Consider the following 17472-nt stretch of genomic DNA (forward strand, 5'->3'; position numbering starts at 1 on the left):
GCAGCAGAAACTCATATATAAAAGCCAAATAAAGAAAGAGGAAGAAAGCAGCGGGACTTTGGAGTATGTTAATAAGCACGGGGGTCTCAAATTATAGCCTACTTAGGTTAAGCATCGTGGGGTAGGGGGAAACAAATTACAATGTGGGAAATATTTAAAATCAAGGAATTTCCCTGTTCAAATGAGCAGGTTCATGGGCACCACAAGGGGTCAGTCTTTACATGTTTCTTCCACATACTATGCGTTTGTTGGATGTCACACGAGAGCATTTCCCAAAATATCTTCCTTTACACACAGACACGTGCACGCATACATACAAACACATTTCATTACTTATGCACAATTTTGCATTGACACAACCAAGTGCATGCACATACACAAGAATTGGAAATGTCTTTTCAGATTATTATCATTGATGTTGACATTTTGGAGTAACTAGCATTTTACTCTGTTGGGGCCGAACGTTGATGATTTGGTTTGCCCTTAGTCAGATTACTCATTTAACCTCCTTCTAACATGCACATGTACTGACAGTTGAAGAAACAAGGTCCAAGCTCTTTTTATGTTCACATTGCGGATATTTTGGAAAACTGATTTATGCAGTATGTACAGTAAAAGCAGGTATAATATCTCTGCATTTCATTATTTTAGTGACAACTCCTGATATTTCATAAAGCAGCAGAATGCTTCGGGTGTTGTACTATGAGCTGACACCAATAGACTTTTTTAAGAACAGCTCCCCCGATGAGGTTAGTTTCACGTCCAAACAAAGATTTGAACCATTCAATACATTTATGCAATACATTAAAAACGCGGTGTGGTATAAGGTATGCTTTTTTGTAGGTATAAAATGGCACCTGAAGACAACTTATCTAGAGGTTCTGTTTGCACAATTTCAGTTATGACTTATGTTTATTGTTTATGGTTTCCAATGCAAAATCTAATGCAGCCTAGTCATCCTTGAAGGGGGATTAGCTCATGTGCGGCCCCTTCTCAAGGTTTATTATTTTCCTCATGCTGGGGTTTTTGTAATTGAGGCCTGTGCAACCCTTTAAGACATTTTGTGATTAAGGATATACAAATAAATATGATGTGCCTCAAAAAAAGACATTAGCATTGATAACTGTTCACACTGGCACCTATGTCCAGAGTCAAGTCTAGTCAGGTCAAGTACCGTATTTTCCGCACTGTAAGGCGCACCTAAAAGCCTTTATTTTTTTCAAAAACGGACCATGCGCCTTATAATACAGTGCGCCTTATATATGGATCAACATTAAGTCGCAAGGTCTCGCAACAAAGGCAAGCAGCCGCCGACTAGATTTTTCCTCGTAGGCGATGTGGTCCGCGGTGTATGCTGGGATACATATGCCGGCGTTTCATTTCCCAGCCAATGTGTCAATCATCATTTGAATTGATCATTATTGGTTAAAGTTATTCGGTGGTAAAGGGGGCGGATCTTTTTTATCATTTACAGGCTCGCATAGGCTAAAGGGGCAAAACAAAGCCTGCAATTGGCCGAAAAAGATGAATGTGAATAGCAAGTTTGGTTGTCTACAGCATTGAGGAAACATGTTTTACCATTCTGTATTTGTAAATATTTTACTCTCCTGGATTTACTACACTCACGGACCATGGTTGCACATTATTATTGAACGCAACGACTTCGGTGAGCTACTCCGGCTATATATTTTCCCAGTATCTTGTTTCAGAGTGATATCGATGTTTCTGTGATGGGTCTTTTTTTTTAAATTAAACTCAATTCCAAGTGTTTATTTATTGTCATATGCACAGTAAAGTTGCGAGCGAAAAACAATGGTTGGCATTTCTTGAATCCCAAGACTTTAACCTTCCGAAAGATATTTGGAACGATGCATTTGAGTGACATCGTACGGACACCGCATCCGCACGTGTCTACGACACGTATTTGCTTCTTTGCAAGCTTTCGGAATGTTAAGGGGGTAATAAGTTTGACTGAACTATCTGTTTTGTCGACGTTCCCATTGTAGCGCCTTATGTATGGAAGATATAGGACCAAAAACTATTTTTTGGGGGTGCGCCCTATAACCCGGTGCGCCCTATAGTGCGGAAAATACGGTATGTTTATTTGTATAGCCTTAATCACAAAGAGTCTCAAAGGGCTGCACAGGCCACAGATTATTGCAAACCACAGACTATTATTACACCATCTCCTGATCTAAAACCCACGAGGGCAAGGAAAAACTCAAAAACCTCAACATGAGGAAAATGAAGAAACTTTGAGAAGGGACAAGAGGTGGGTAGTAACGGAGTACATTTACTCCGTTATATTTACCTGAGTAAGTTTTGGGAAATTTTGTACTTCTAGGAGTATTTTTCAATCCCTATACTTTTACTTGAGTAAATTTGTGAAGAAAAAAACGGTACTTTTACTCCGCTACATGAGGCAACATTGAAGTCGTTACTTCGTTGCCCCTCCACGCAAGTACGCGTCTGTCTATATTATGATAGAGACCTCGGCCAGTCTCTACCATGTTTTACCAATTAAACGTAGCAGCCATGTCACGTGACCATACAGACGCTCCCCTACTTACAAACATCAGAGTTGCGAAAAACAGTAGATACAAACATTTTTTTCGGGATGTCGAAAAATATCCGGACATTTGGGTATGTTAGATTTTGTATTGTTCACCTACTCTACCCACCTCTGCCTATCTCTCTTTACCATCAATATGAGGAGTGAGTCAACCACTCACCCTACCTACAGCCAAGGAGCACTGGCACAGAAACACTTCCTGAACACCATGTCACACAACACACAAAAATGCACATTCAATTTAGAATTTAAATTGTCATTATGGTCATTGTCAATTTGCTTTTGCTCCGAGTCGATTTATGAATGTCGACATGTCAGCAAGGACTCCGTGTGTCATGCACTGCATCATCATTTTTCTGCATCTCTTTAACATTGCATAACACATACATTCCTGCATGCTGGTATTGAAGTTGTCATAAGGATACTTCACAGCTTATACATCTTTTGGAAAACACGTATTTATAAGATATTACTCTCCTAATATGATGAACATTAATTAAAGTCATGACGCTTTCCAAAAACATTTTCTGTGTTATTGTTTGCCCTATTCATTTTCTTTGGCCATTATGTAGACTTGAGCCCCTCGACGCCACTGGCAATGAATAATTATATTATAAATAAAAATATTAATGGCACTCTTCTTTTTTTAATAACTTTTTATTTCTCACACACACTTTGACAGAGGGTTTGATTCATCCATCATACAACAACATAAAGAAAAAATATAAACAATTGACATACCCATAAATAACAAAAGAAACAACAACAAAAAATGTGAATAAAATGAAAGATGGGGTGTTTAGACATCAAGTAAAAATTGTGTGATAAACTTCCATCTTCTCGAATTGATCTAGTTTCAGTTGAAGTCTCTCAGTGATTTTTTTCCATAATGTACATTTGCTTTAATTATTCTCTCCATTGTTTTATGTCAGGAGGTTGTGGTTTCAGCCAGGAAGCTGTAATCATTTTCTTTGCTACCAGAAGCATAACCCTTAGTAGATATTTATGTTGACCAGTCAATAATTCTTCTGGCAAAATTCCTAATCCATAGGTCACTGGGTCCAACCGCAGCTCCCAACCAATAATTAAAATTATTTCTGTCTGAATACTTCTCCAGAAATGGCACTCTTCTAAAAGAGAAAGTTGATGTTTTACTAACATTACAGTTTAAAGTACAAAACTGGAGCAAAAAGGCAGGTTTGCCTGTATTTTTTTCAATTTTGACTACGTGATCATGATATTTCAACTTTTTTTTACCCACAATAAGGACTTGATGCTTATTTCTACACCCCAATTGAACAGCAATGGATGTAATGTATCAAAAACGCTACATCGCTCTTTCCAAGTTGTTTACTTCCAATCCAAATCATTAGTAATTCAGTCAGGTCATCAGTCAGGTTACTTGAGTTTCCTTCAACCCTCAATTAATGATGACAACCATATGCAATTTGGTCCATAATCACTAATGGAAACAACGCAAAAAGAGGACTTGTCTCACGTCTGCTCAATCTGGCACCACTATGGTTACCCTGGCACTGTTGTCTACTAATATAAGGCTAAAATTTTATGAGACGCAACCATCATTCTGTTTTATTTGGCAAAGTAGTAAATATGTGCTTGCCTACGTAAACGCAATCTGATTTAGTCGTAGTCGCCATTATGAAATTGTGTGTTTAATTGCTGTTAAAAATGTCGGAAAAATTTGTTAAAATGTCATATTGTCAGATATAATGAAATTGTGAATATGCTTAATTGCTGTTAAAATTGTCGGGAAAAATTGTTCAAACCTCACATTGTTTATTTGCTTTTAATAGTGTCAATAAGATTGTTCAAACCAAAAAACTTGATCCCAAAACGTGAAGTAAACAACTTGCAGTAGAGATGAAAACGGGGCAGCTGATAGGGCAAGGGTCTTTAACGTGGTGCCCGCGGACCCGTTCTGAAAATAGCTCATCAGTCCAAGGTCATAGCGGTTTTCTAGTCAAATATTTTTTTAGAGGTTAACAAACTCTATTTAACCCCTACTTCCAATAATTAACCTGGTAATGACAAAGTAACAACATAGTAATAACATGGTAAGATGTCGTTTTAGAAATGCATATCAAACTGGGTGCTCTTTGTGCTCATTTTTAACAAAAAGCAGCTCTATGCTTCAAAAGTTGGAGACCTCTGGCTTAACGAGTGCGGCGCCGTTGGCGTTCTAAACGCCAAATTACCCACATGGCTGGCATCAGGTCAGGCTTAAAGTACACTTGTTAGTTCTTCAATGTCTGCATATTAAATTTAATAATGAAAACAATAATCTAACGAGATCAAATGAGGATGTTAGCTCTCTTTTGTCCCAAGTACTACTTCCTGTTTAAAATCAATTACCAGGTGGTGTAAAAGACGCATGGTGTGCGAATATCACTTGTGCAGAGACTTGGCGGTCGGCACTCGGGAGTCAGAAAGTCATGCAAAGCGAGAGTTTCAAAAAAATCAAATACAGCAATTTTGTCTCTTATTGAGAAAAGGCTATTGATTGTTTTGGGGCACTAATGCTACCTGCTATCTGATAATAGTCCACCTGAACGGCACACATCTGATTTTTTCACACCAGATGCAGGCCACTTTTATATGTCGTCCTAAATCCAATACATATCTGAGCTTTTGGAATGCGACTGCTATGTGAACAGTCCAGGCGCATTCTCAACAACCATGTTGGACAAAATCACACATAGCACTGAAAGGAGATTTTGGATTTAAATAATATTTGGGGGAACAGTGTTAAGGACAGGCGCTCACATATCCACATATAAGTTCTCTTTGTCATCCGGAAGTAACAAATGAAGTCAGAGTCAGTTAAGCTGCGCACATCATTATCCTATCACTCCTGTCTGCAACTCTGCACCCTAACGTTTATCCAAACATACGTTGCTGCCAAGAGCAGCGCGGCGGCGCAGTGGTTAGCGCGTGTGCGGCACAATTCTAAGGTCTCGGGAACCTCCTGTGTGGGTTCAAATCCAGCTACCAGACTTACTGTGCGGAGTTTGTATGTTCTCCCCGTGCTTGCGTGGGTTTCCTCCCACATTCCAAAGACATGCATTTCAGGTGGATTGGCCGGTCCAAATTGTCCCTAGGTGTGAATGAGCCAGCGAGTTGTCTGTCCCTGTGTGCCCTGCGATTGGCTGGCAACCAGTTCAGGGTGTCCCTTGCCCACTGCCCGATGATTGCTGGGATGGGCTCCAGCACCCCCGCGACCCTACTGAGGATAAGCGGTGCAGCTAATGAGATGAGACGTTGCTGCCATTGCGCCAAAAAATGCCATAATCAAAGTTTTGTCTCTTGTGCTGCCTCCGTGAGCAAAATAACTTGAAAATTGCTAGATGCCGTCCTCCGTTAACATCCCTGGGTACTCTCGCAAACATTTAGCGCATTGCGTGTGACGTCACGTCTCCCTAGCATGCGGGACACTGGTGGCGTTCACAAAGGAGATCACATAAATAAGTCTCATTTAGTTGGGAATGTTAACAACCTTACAAATACATCAGATTTCACCCCAAAAATTTGAATCGGGCATCAAGCTCCGCACCGTGACCCTAGCCTTAGTTAAGTACACATTGTGTGCTTTATTTTGCACGATACTGCAGCAATTAACAAATTGGACCTACTCAAAGACCACCACAAGCAACATGATACAAGGATCTGTACTGGACACGCAAGATGAGAGTTATCTGCCTGATTTTAAACTCCAAGTCACAGTAACCGGGTGTCAATCAATAGATTAATTGCACGTTATGTGGTTGAAAGCATGCAACCGGCGTGGACAGTGGAGCAAAAGCTGCAGATGGTGTCGTGTCTTGTGATCTAGTGCGTGCGTTTAGCTTGTAGGCTGTGTACCAAAACAAAGTACGTATCACAACCGGCAATCACTTTGTTTGAACAAGCCATCTACTAGCACGCAGGGATAATAAGATGCCGTCCTCAGATTGCTTGCAAGCCAATGGGAGAAAATAGCTTATATCAAAATGGAAAGTGACCCAAACTGTAGATTCACAGTCGGTCACACAACAATAGCTTCCTAAGGAAGACAGATCACTAGGTGGACATGAGCACAGCACAGTATGACTCAAAAGTGAGTACACCAGTCACATTCCTGCTCGGATTTAGTTTTAGTGGTTAGTAGAACGACACTGAAGAAACACCGCTTTGACACAATGAAAGGTAGTCTGTGTAAAGCTATTTAGCAGAGTAAATTTATTTTGACCCTCAAAATATAGATGTCAATAACTAAACCCCTTTGCAACAAAAGTGAGTACACCCTACAGTGTAAGTTACTGAAGTGTATGGTCTGAGTAATTCCAGGCTGTAGTGTGCTTTGGGGCTTACTCTTGTTGCCAGATGTTTAGTTATTGATGTCTATATTGTTTATTTTAAGGGGGTAAATAAATTAACTCTGCAGTATAAGCTTTACACTGACTTATTTTCATTGTGTCAAAGTGGGGTTTCTTTAGTGTTGTTCTATTAAACATTATAAATGAAATATCAGCAGAAATGTAAAGGATGACCAACTTACAAAAAAACTGAGCATTTAAATAATCAAGTTACCTACTGTAACCAGTTAATATTTCTGGGTAACGACTGTAAATTCTGGACTAAAGAGTGCACCCGATTAAAACAGCCGTTCAGGGCGAACTCATCACTAAATGTATCTAAATGTAAATGGTCTGCATTTATATAGCACTCCCTAAGTGCTTTACAATGTGCTCCACACTTACTCAGACACACAGATAGCAGCGTCAGCCATACAAGGCAACTACCAGCTTATCGGGAGCATTAGGGATTCAGTGTCTTGTTTAAGGACACTCTGATATATAACACGGAAGAGCCGGGAATCGAACCTGCAACCTCTTGATCCCAAGACAAGCTATTGACGCCCCAAATGATGAATTTTTGGAAACATTCACAAAAAGAAATACTGGATTTCAACATGCGATAATAGGTAAGTAGTAAGGCCATTATCGCATTACTGGGTATTTAAGACGTTAAGGCCGTTATCGCATGCCAAAAGTTAAATGATGGATAATAAATAATTTAGAATATTAGTAATTCTTATATCCAAAAGTTATTAAAACAATAATAATGAGGTGGTCTTCCTACCTCCCATGCATAAAAAAACCTGTAGTGCCATTTCCGCATGAGGTAAATTTAAAGATAAATTTCTAATTCTTATTTCACTATTTTACTTTATTAAGTTACTCAAACTAGGTTTACTATACATTATGAGAAATATTATAAATAATTATAAGCTAAACTTTCTATAAATGGAGCAATACTTTTTTTGCAGAAATTAATGAAAACGTTACTATCTAGTAAGCGTAATGGAATAAAAAAATAATAACAAAAAAAAACAGAAGAAAATCGTATAATATCCATCCATCCATCCATTATCTCCACGACAATAATCACACCAATAAGCATTTATCATTGCCACCTGAAAAAAAGTAATCAACATGGTGTCCTTGGCTTACGAGAACTTAACACAAGAACTCAACATGGAGCAAAGCAGGAGACACCATGATTAAAACATTAACGCAAGAAAGGACTCTTTGTGTGCACGCAAGCAATGCATTATGTAGTGTTGTTTTTCTTTCACAAAAATATCCCTGAGCAGCTGCACCCCCTTCACTTAAGACTAACACAGCATCCAAAATAATACTGATATCAAGAACTATCCTTGAGGGCCATAACTATGGGTGTCATCACTCTATAACAGCAACACATGTTTAAACCATAGTATTGGTGCCGAATTAAATGTATCAAACGGTAAATAGTGATACATATGTAAATAAGTTAGCTTTCCATGCAAACCATCAAGAGAAAAACAATGATACACTCAGCATCTTTAAATACTATGTCAAAAAGCCGGTGCAAATCCCTGCCAATAACACAAGAGGCCGAAACATATATAAAGTGAAACCTTGGTTTTCGAACGACTCACAGTTTGAACAAATCGGAGTCCGAACAAAAAATTCGAGGAATTCTTGCTTCGTAGTTCGAACAAAAGTCGCAGTTCGAACGCCGGTACGACACGTGAGTGCGTACGCAAGGGTGGGATGCAGAGCGGCGTACGGGTGATGAAAATACGTGAAGTCGCAAAAGTATTCCGCGATACAGCTATGGCTAACTGTAGTGCAGTGGTACTGTCTATAGGCGTGTTTCACATCACATTTTTTCAACTCCTTTTAATTTTCTCAGGTTCAATTGCACCTCCACTACAGTAGGGAACGTCCGAGATTGAACAAATGTGTAGCAAATGGGCCGAGTTACAAAATTTCGTCGAACTCCACCACCCCGTTGAAGCTGCAGCCACCAGAGTCATCAATGACTTTAACGACACTGTCATGAACCACTTCTGAAAAGTGCTAAAAAGAAGGCAGAAGCAAGTGTCATTGGATGGATATTTTAAGATAAAAGAACATCCTGTAGCCGAGTCATCCGTAGCAAAGAGATTTGAACGTGTGAGCACCCCTCAGACAGAAGAGCTACCCGAAGTTTTTATGGAAGGGAACTCTCCTTCCAAACAATAATTTTCCTTCCCACTCCATCCCTCTCCACCGTCCACCTGCGCCTTCTGCTGACCACCACAAAGGTAAAAAATCCTATTCATAATTCTTTTCTTTATCCTTTTTTTTTATTTTATTTTTTTACACGTTCATGTTAGCGTAATCTTTCGTATGGAAGATTACGATAACGCGAACGTACGATTAGCCTGGGTTACATTTATTTTTATGTTATTTGTGTCTTAAAGGTAAACAAAGGTAAACATTCAGGGTGTTGCAACGGATTAAAACAGTTTACATTATTTCTAATGGGAAAAATGATTTCGGTGTTCGAACAAAACGCTTTTCGAACAGGGTTCTGGAACGGATTTTGGTCGAGAACCGAGGTTCCACTGTACTGGATTTTCTGAATGATCAAAAGGTTGAACTGGGGCCCAGTCACAAAAGTAAGACCATTTGGATTAAGTTATTCCAACGGTGCATTTCCTTTTGTATGTGATATTTAGGAATGTTGTGATAATGATAACACTTTGATATTTAGATATTATAATTAGCATATTATCAGCATCATCATTTCATAGAAGCGTCTCAAAGTCTCCTATAAGCCTTAGCTTCAAACAGTCACCCAATTTCTCTTTTTCCCTGATTTGTTAACTTTGTGATGTTTGCTGCACCATGCCAGAAAAGAGAACATGTGACAAATCAACACACTGTATTGAGCAATATGGACATTCCAGAAATATCGTGTGGACCCTTCTATCTCTCAAGAGGCCAACTGGTCATTGTGATGGCATTACATTACACCGGATGCTAACATTGCCGAAGAAACTACCTTTGTTGCCCTCATATCTGATGGGGATGAGATGTTGTGGCATGTGGATAATAACTAATGATAAGTATGTAGGCATGTGGTGAAGGTCGTGGGATGACGTTGTTGCCGCGGCGGACGACCTTTACGAGATATCTTAACTTTATTTGAGAACACTATTAAGGCCAATGTAGAACGTTTGGAACTTTGAACGTGTCCCGAATGCAATAAAGTGCGTTCCCTTTTCGCCATGTCTACTCTCTGCATATTTTTTGGGGCAACGCCCAACGACCTTCTCAGCTAACAGGGAGGAGATGGAGACACTGACAACAAGGCGTTAAAAAAAAAAAGAAAGAAAACTAATCTAAAGGAGTCATGCTCGACTTCAGGAGGAAAGGCACGGACCCAACTCCCCACATCAATGGAGACTGTCGACTTCAAATTCCTTGGTGTGCATGTAACCCCCTAGTTCAAAATAAATAAACAAAAAAGATAATTCGACGTTTAAAGTAAAATATTTAAGTTTGATAGGAAACAGATTGTAGTAAATATTTGATCCTATAACTAAATTAGCAAATGAAATATTTTTTATTTAGCGAACAATGATCTGTTATTCCCCGCTTCAACAAAGTTTAGTAAGAAAGTACATCAAAGTTATTCTACTAAGAACAGATAGGATGACATTTGTCATTGCTTGCTGCAGGGAGAACAGGCGGGTCAGCATAGACCTGAGATTATCAATAGCAATCGTTAACAAGATATTGCCTAAAAAACAAATCCCTCCTTTCTTCCTTTTGACCTCAGTTCCAATGAATGAAAAAAACCCAAATTAAACTAATTTCGGTGAATTTTGTTTCCATTTCCCTTTGTTGTGTTGAAAGTTTCATTCGATGCACTAAAAATCATTGCTTGTGGGAAGAGATTATAATATTAAATTTGAAGTCTTAATATTTGAGATCTCAGTTGAGTATATTTTTATGTTGTTAGTTGTCTATTTTTTGTGTAAATTTAAAAGTTATTGTGACTAGCTCGGGCTATGAATAGTGGCTCCTTTCATGTTTCTTGACAAGTAACCAATGATGACTTGACGTTGACAAAGTTCTTAACAAAAGACTAAATATATTTATTTTGTCCGCCTTTGTCAAAGGCCATTTTTTTCCCCTCCCGGAGAATTATTCGATTCCTGAGATGATTAGAAATTTCTGTGATCAGAGTCGCGAGCTACCCCAGCCAGACCAAAGATCCAACTAGGATCCGATTCATCATAGTGGTCTGCATCAAGGTCGCAATAGGAATTGGATTATTTCTTTGATCTTGGCTTTAGACAAATGAATTATGAGAAACCATTGATACCTAGGGATTTGGGATTCCCTGAAAAACAACATAATTGTGTTTTTTCTTTTTTTGTGCTTATTTGATAAACCTCGTCATTCATCTGAATTGTCGTTGAATTTGAAGTGTATCAATGTTTGACTTTAAATTCTGACACAAAACATATTTAGGTCAATTCTAGGACTATCAGTGCCCATAAATGTAAGTTTTGCAACTAATAATAGGTCATTAAACCAAATTAGAGTCAATGACACTCCTTCAGACTTAAATCGAGCTAAAACACGATAGGTAAACAAAGATTACCCAGTTTATGAATTCTCATTTACCGCCATAAAAGGACAATGTGTGATATTCAGTGTCTTCAAGTGGTACAAAAAACGTTCATTCAGTTGAAAAAATATTGATTTGACTACTAGGCAAAAATACATGAACTATCATACCAATACTAATTTGTATTAATATTCATAGGTCAAAAGAAATTTGTGTTTCTTTTACATAGTGGAATCCATACCTAGTAGTTGCTACCATGTTTGTCTGGCTCTTTGCTGCTATGCTGTGCCTCATTTGGCATTGATTTTTGTTTGCCTTAGACAATCCAGAGCCATCTACTGGTTAAATGTTACACAATGTACTTTTTAAACATAAGAGCGTACTTTACTATAATTCATTATTTTGTCTATTGGTCATTAAATTGGCAGCACGGCGGCGCAGTGGTTAGTGTGCGGTACAGTTCTGAGGTCGTGGGTTCAAATCCAACTACCAAGCGCCCTGTGCGGAGTTTGCATGTTCTCCCCGTGCTTGCATGGGTGTCCTCCCACATTCCAAAAACATGCATGTCAGGTTAATTGGCCGGTCAAAATTGTCCCTAAGTGTGAATGAGCGAGCAAGCGAATTGTCTGTCCCTGTGTGCCCTGCGATTGGCTGGCAACCAGTTCAGGGTGTCCCCTGCCCACTGCCCGGAGATGGCTGGGATGGGCTCCAGCACCCCCTCGACCCTACTGAGGATAAGCGGTGCAGATAATGGATGGATGGATGGTCATTAAACTGCTGACTTTTGTTCAAAATAACCTTGACTTTGTTTTTTTTCTCTATTAATTTACCACAGGGTGGCACGGCGGCACTGTTTTGAGATTATGGGATAAAATCTAGCTACCATGCTTCCAATGCGGAGTTTGCATATTCTCCCCGTGCTTGTGTGTGTTGGTCCTCTGGGAACTCCAGTTTCAGCCAACGATCCAAAAACATGCATGTCAGGTTAATTGGCCGGTCCAATTTGTCCCTAGGTGTGAAGTGAGTTGTCTGTCTCTGTGTGCCCTGCTAATGGCTGGCAACGAGTTCAGGGTGGCCCCTGCTCGAAGCTGGGATGGGCTCCAGCACCCCCGTGACCCTACTGAGGATAAGTGCTGCAGATAATGGATTGATGCATAATTTTACCATTCATCAAACCTAGAATTAGTCTAGTAGCTAGATGCTACACACCCATCTCCAACGACCTTCCCTGGTCTGGAAACACCAGAGCTCTAGGTCAGAAGCTCCACTTCCTGAGAGTGCTCAGGAAAAATAAAGTGGAGCAGAAGCTTCTGGTGTCTTTTTACAGAGCTACAGTGGAGAACATACTGGCATACGGCATGACAGTGTAGTATGCTGGCAGCAAGACGGCAGACGGAAAAACTTTACAGTCATCAACACAGCACAGAATCGCTTTGTCTTTACCCCAGCAAATTATCACAGTTCTGCTATGAGGATGTATGAAGGTGGCTTCGGACGCTGAACAGTGCACGGCATGTGCGCCACGTTTCATATTTGCGCAAAGCACAATCCCTTTAAGCATAAAAACAAACTTACGGGTGATGAACTGATGATACGGCATAATCAAGTCAACCGACACGTATCTCTCCATTAAGAATAACTGCCCTCAAGGGGAGCATTAAGCTGGGAAAAATCCTGATGGCAACATTTCATCCACTGTAAAAATGAAGTGTTAAAAAACAAAACAAATAATCACCTAGTTCTTGAGTAAACATTTTTAAAAGAAAGGTTGATATGATTGTGCCCTGAATAGTTAGGAAGGGATCAAAAATGTAACCAATTCACTCGCAATTGCAACCACAAAATTAATTATTTGTTCTCAAAACAGGAGTTCTGTGTGCTGTGTGTTTTAAACATGGAATTTGAACAGCAGCTCCTTGGTTGAAGCTCAAATTGACAACACGGGACGGAGAAAAAGAAAGGGACAGAAAGAGAAAGATGGAACATTTGAGTTTGGTATAAGTCTTTCCCCACGATATGATTAGAGAATTACGTGTTTTGGCTCATGGCATTTATGCACATCTATGTGCAGAGCGTGCATGTCACAAACAATTTAGCTTTTTAAGACCTATTCAAGACCACATCCGATGAAATTTAAGACCGATCTCTCACCTATTTTGGCATACAGACGCGGAGGCGTCAGGGTTCGTCACGACCAGTGTTCCTTCTAAGCTGCGCGCGTGCGCAATTGCGCACTGCTCGCACATTCTCAGCGCACAAGAAAATCTAGCCAGCGCACAAAAATGAGGGCTCAAAATGACTAATTAAGCGACTTAAGTCAAAGTTACAGTGCATGAAGGTAAAAATACACGGGTTCCCCCGACGTTGTGTCCTAAATGCGGTATTTTGAAGTCAAGTCGAAGTAGAACGAAGTTGAGTAAAGTTAGTAAAGTTTGTCGAGAACCGGCTTCTTCGGCTCGGCTCACTAAAAGGAACCGGCTCATTCGGGTCCTAAACGGCTCTTCAGGTTGTTTTTGCTTCTTTAATCCCAACATGACCAAATATTATGTAAAATTATGAACAAAATGACTTAAAGGGGGGAATAGAACAAAAAAGAAAAAATACCATAATGAAAAAGTAGTGAAAAGCTGAGAAAAAAAGAAACAAAGGAAGAGAAAAAAAGGAAAAATTTAGAAAAAAGCCAGAAAAAAAGAAAAGAAATAAATGTAGGAAAAAAAGTAAATAGAACAAAAAGAAAAAAGTAACAGCTCAGAAAAATAAACACAATGAGATTTTTTTAAAGGAAATAAAAAAAGTAGAAAAAAACACAGAAAAAAGAATAAAAAGTTTGTGTTGCATTCAAATAATTTCCAATTACTGTATATCAAGTGAATCTTGTTGACAACGTTGTATTTCCACTGAAAAATGTGATTAAGTACAGTTCTGTGTCTTACAACCGACTAAATAAGCCCCCAAAAATGTTAATATTTTGCGACAAAATATATCGGGAAATAAAAAGAAATGGATATCTTGTGAAAGAATTGTAAGAACAAACGACGTTTGTAGGCCGTACAACTTTTGCAATAGTACACGAGTCAATTCATTCAAAAGAAAAAAAAAATTGGCATTGCCGGAAACTCAGCAAAATGTAACTTGATGTCAGGTTTTGGACATGTTTGATAATTATCTTGCAACACTTGGGATTATGGTTGCTCCCTGTTGTTTCAAGCGTTGCTCACCGACTTTGTGTGAACGCTCAGACCCGTGGAAAATTACAGGGAACATTGGTCACGACTCGATGCCAGGCCACCCGGCCACAATGGCGGGGACTCTAAAGCCAGACTCCGAAGGAGAAGGTATAGCATACCCGGCAGCTTAGATTTGGTTTGCAAGAGTAGCTGAAACGCGCTGGCACCTGACCCGGCCAGTTCTGGACTAAAGGTGGGACTGAGGCGGCTGTGAGCAAGACAGTGCAGGGGCCGGGTTCCCAGAAAGGTACAGACCGACCTCAGAGCTGAGGCGACTCTGCCGTTGATAGAATGGGGCACAGCAGCAAAATGCGATGTACCCAGGCGGCGAGACACGCGGTGGATCTGAACCCCCGCCAGTAACGATTCCGCAAGCACTCCCAGTCCTTTTAGGCTCCGAGCAGCAGAGGCGAAAGCTTGTGACCGCATGGGGGCGAACCGGAACCGTCTGGGGCCGCGGAGAATGCCTACCCGGTGACGGTTTAAGTCCCAATGAATGAAAGACCCAAACTCATAGACATCATGGGAAGAACCGATAGAATGTCTTTTGAAGTCAGCTAGGCGAACACGTTACGGAGGACCGTGCCCGATCGCTGCCGTTAACCATGCCGGGACCGCCGCAATGGGTTTGGGCATTAGCTGGGCAACCTCTCCCACTTATTCCCTGGTACAGCCAGAACCCAGTTATACTTTAAAATCACCCAACCACAACGGGATAAACCAAAGTTACTCAGACGACAGTCAGGGATGTGATTGACGTGAGGAGAAAAAGTCTGAAACCTAGCCGGTGGTTTTCCAGGGCAGAACCCCGAAGCTCCTAGGTTTTAAGCAATTTACTTGTCCAAAACCATGCTTAAATGAATCATTTAAGTAACATCTTTAGAAGATTTAAATATCAAAATAATTTGCCCACATACCTGATTATTTTTGTAAATACTGCAAGGTCAGTTCAAATGCAGTTCAGACCCTGCAGCCTGTGCAACGATGCGGCCAATTTATGCAATTTTTCTAACGATGCGCCAGTAAAGGCAAGAGTGAGACAGTCGGATTTTTAATTTGTTTGCTACGCAAGTGAAAAAGTGAAAAAGTCGGAATTCCGACTATACTCGGAAAAATCACATCCCTGGACAGTGGGTTCGAGACCGATGTACGTAATGCTGTAATTTTGAAAACGAGGTTGACTAAGTAAGAGAAAATTACAAATAATTTTACAACACAACGTTCCATACTTTTTTTTTTGTTTACTTTTTATGCAATCCATCCTGGTCATCCTGGAAGGGGGATTACCACTTGTGAGGCCAATCCCCTCAGGGTTTCTTTTTTCCTCACGGTGAGGTTTTGAGTTTTTCCTTGCCCGCATATTGGTTTAAGATCAGGTAATGGTGTAATTGTAATCCTATGCAGTCCTTTGAGAAATGTTTGTGATTAAGGGCTATATAAATAAACGTGACTTGACTATGCATTTATTAGCTATCACACTGAAAAGACAGGGACAAAATTTAAGACAATTGAGAGTTAAAGTTACCCCGCGACCCTAATAATGATTAGCACTGCAGATAATGGATGGATGGAGAGATCAATTTAAGACTTGTCGACAAAAAGACCTTTTCAAATAAATTAATTTAGAACTTTGATTTAAGACTTTCTCAAGTTTTTAAGACCTTGGGGGAAATCCTGTTTTAATGATGAAACTTATGTTCTATGAAATAAATTATTTTAAATTGTATTATTACCTAGTATTTTTTATGCAACTGAAGTTATAAATCTATGCACCCATAACTCCAGTGCGTCTTATGAAAAATATAGCTCAAAAGACTATTTTTTGGCGAGGTGTGCACCTTATAATGCAGAATATACAGTAATTTGTTCTGATTAATGAACAAAAAATTGTTTGAACTGATAGCACTTTTACAGAAAATGTTTGCAAGAATACATTTACGAGCATAGTTGTAAAAAAGGGTCGCATAAGCAAAATCTCTCTAATAAATTGACATTTTTAACCACTTACCTGAGAAGTTATAAATCTATACGCGCATAATTCCAGTGCGTCTTATGAAAAATATAGCACAAAAGACTATTTGTTTGCGATGTGTGCGCCTTATAATGCGGAATATACAGTAATTTGTTCTGCTTAATGAACAGAAAATTGTTTGAACTGATAGCCTTTTTCCAGAAAATGTTTAAAAGAATAAATTTACGAGCATAGTTGTAAAAAAAGGGTCGCATAAGCAAAATCTCTTTAATAAATTGACATTTTTAACCACTTACCTGAGAAACAGGGACATTCTCCATACGAGTAGAAAGACTCCACCGGTGTATTTCTTCCCCCTCATTTCTCGGCTTTTAGGAGCTCCAAATACGCTTCACTCGACGTAGAATCCCCACATTACATGGTTCTCTTAATTCACATTATTAAATGACAAAATATGAAAGTTTAACTTCGAAATGAAAGACAGGCAAGCGTCCACTGGTCAAGCTAAGCTTCAAATGCCCGGGATTTAAACGGTGGCGCAGTTTATATACAGGGATAGAAAGTCCCGCCCACCTGTCACATGATTGACAGGCTGAGGAACTAATCGCCCGCTCTCGTTTCCCCCAAAGTGAAATGCAGCGAAGTGGGAGTAATTCAGCTCTCACAAATGCAAAAGTCTCCTCAGTATGCGTTCCTGCAGCTCTCCAGCCGGCCTCTGACATCTTCCTCCTGTTCTGTTTGTTTCTTCC

At 39.7% G+C, this 17472-nt stretch overlaps 1 protein-coding gene across 2 annotated transcripts in view; it reads right to left on the minus strand.

Annotated features, from left to right (window-relative positions):
• Positions 1 to 17226, minus strand: part of glra3 (glycine receptor, alpha 3) — a 56054-nt gene extending 38828 nt beyond the window's left edge. For both annotated transcript variants that reach the window (XM_088341648.1, XM_088341647.1), the window contains exon 1: positions 17020 to 17226. In XM_088341648.1, the coding sequence (XP_088197774.1) occupies positions 17020 to 17084 (65 nt within the window). In that variant the 5' untranslated portion in view covers positions 17085 to 17226. The remainder of the gene's footprint in view (positions 1 to 17019) is intronic.
• Positions 17227 to 17472: the final 246 nt, after the last annotated feature.

The sequence above is a fragment of the Urocampus carinirostris genome, chromosome 8 (assembly GCF_059441175.1).
Source record: "Urocampus carinirostris isolate Australia breed hairy pipefish chromosome 8, RoL_Ucar_1.0, whole genome shotgun sequence".
NCBI lineage: Eukaryota > Metazoa > Chordata > Actinopteri > Syngnathiformes > Syngnathidae > Urocampus > Urocampus carinirostris.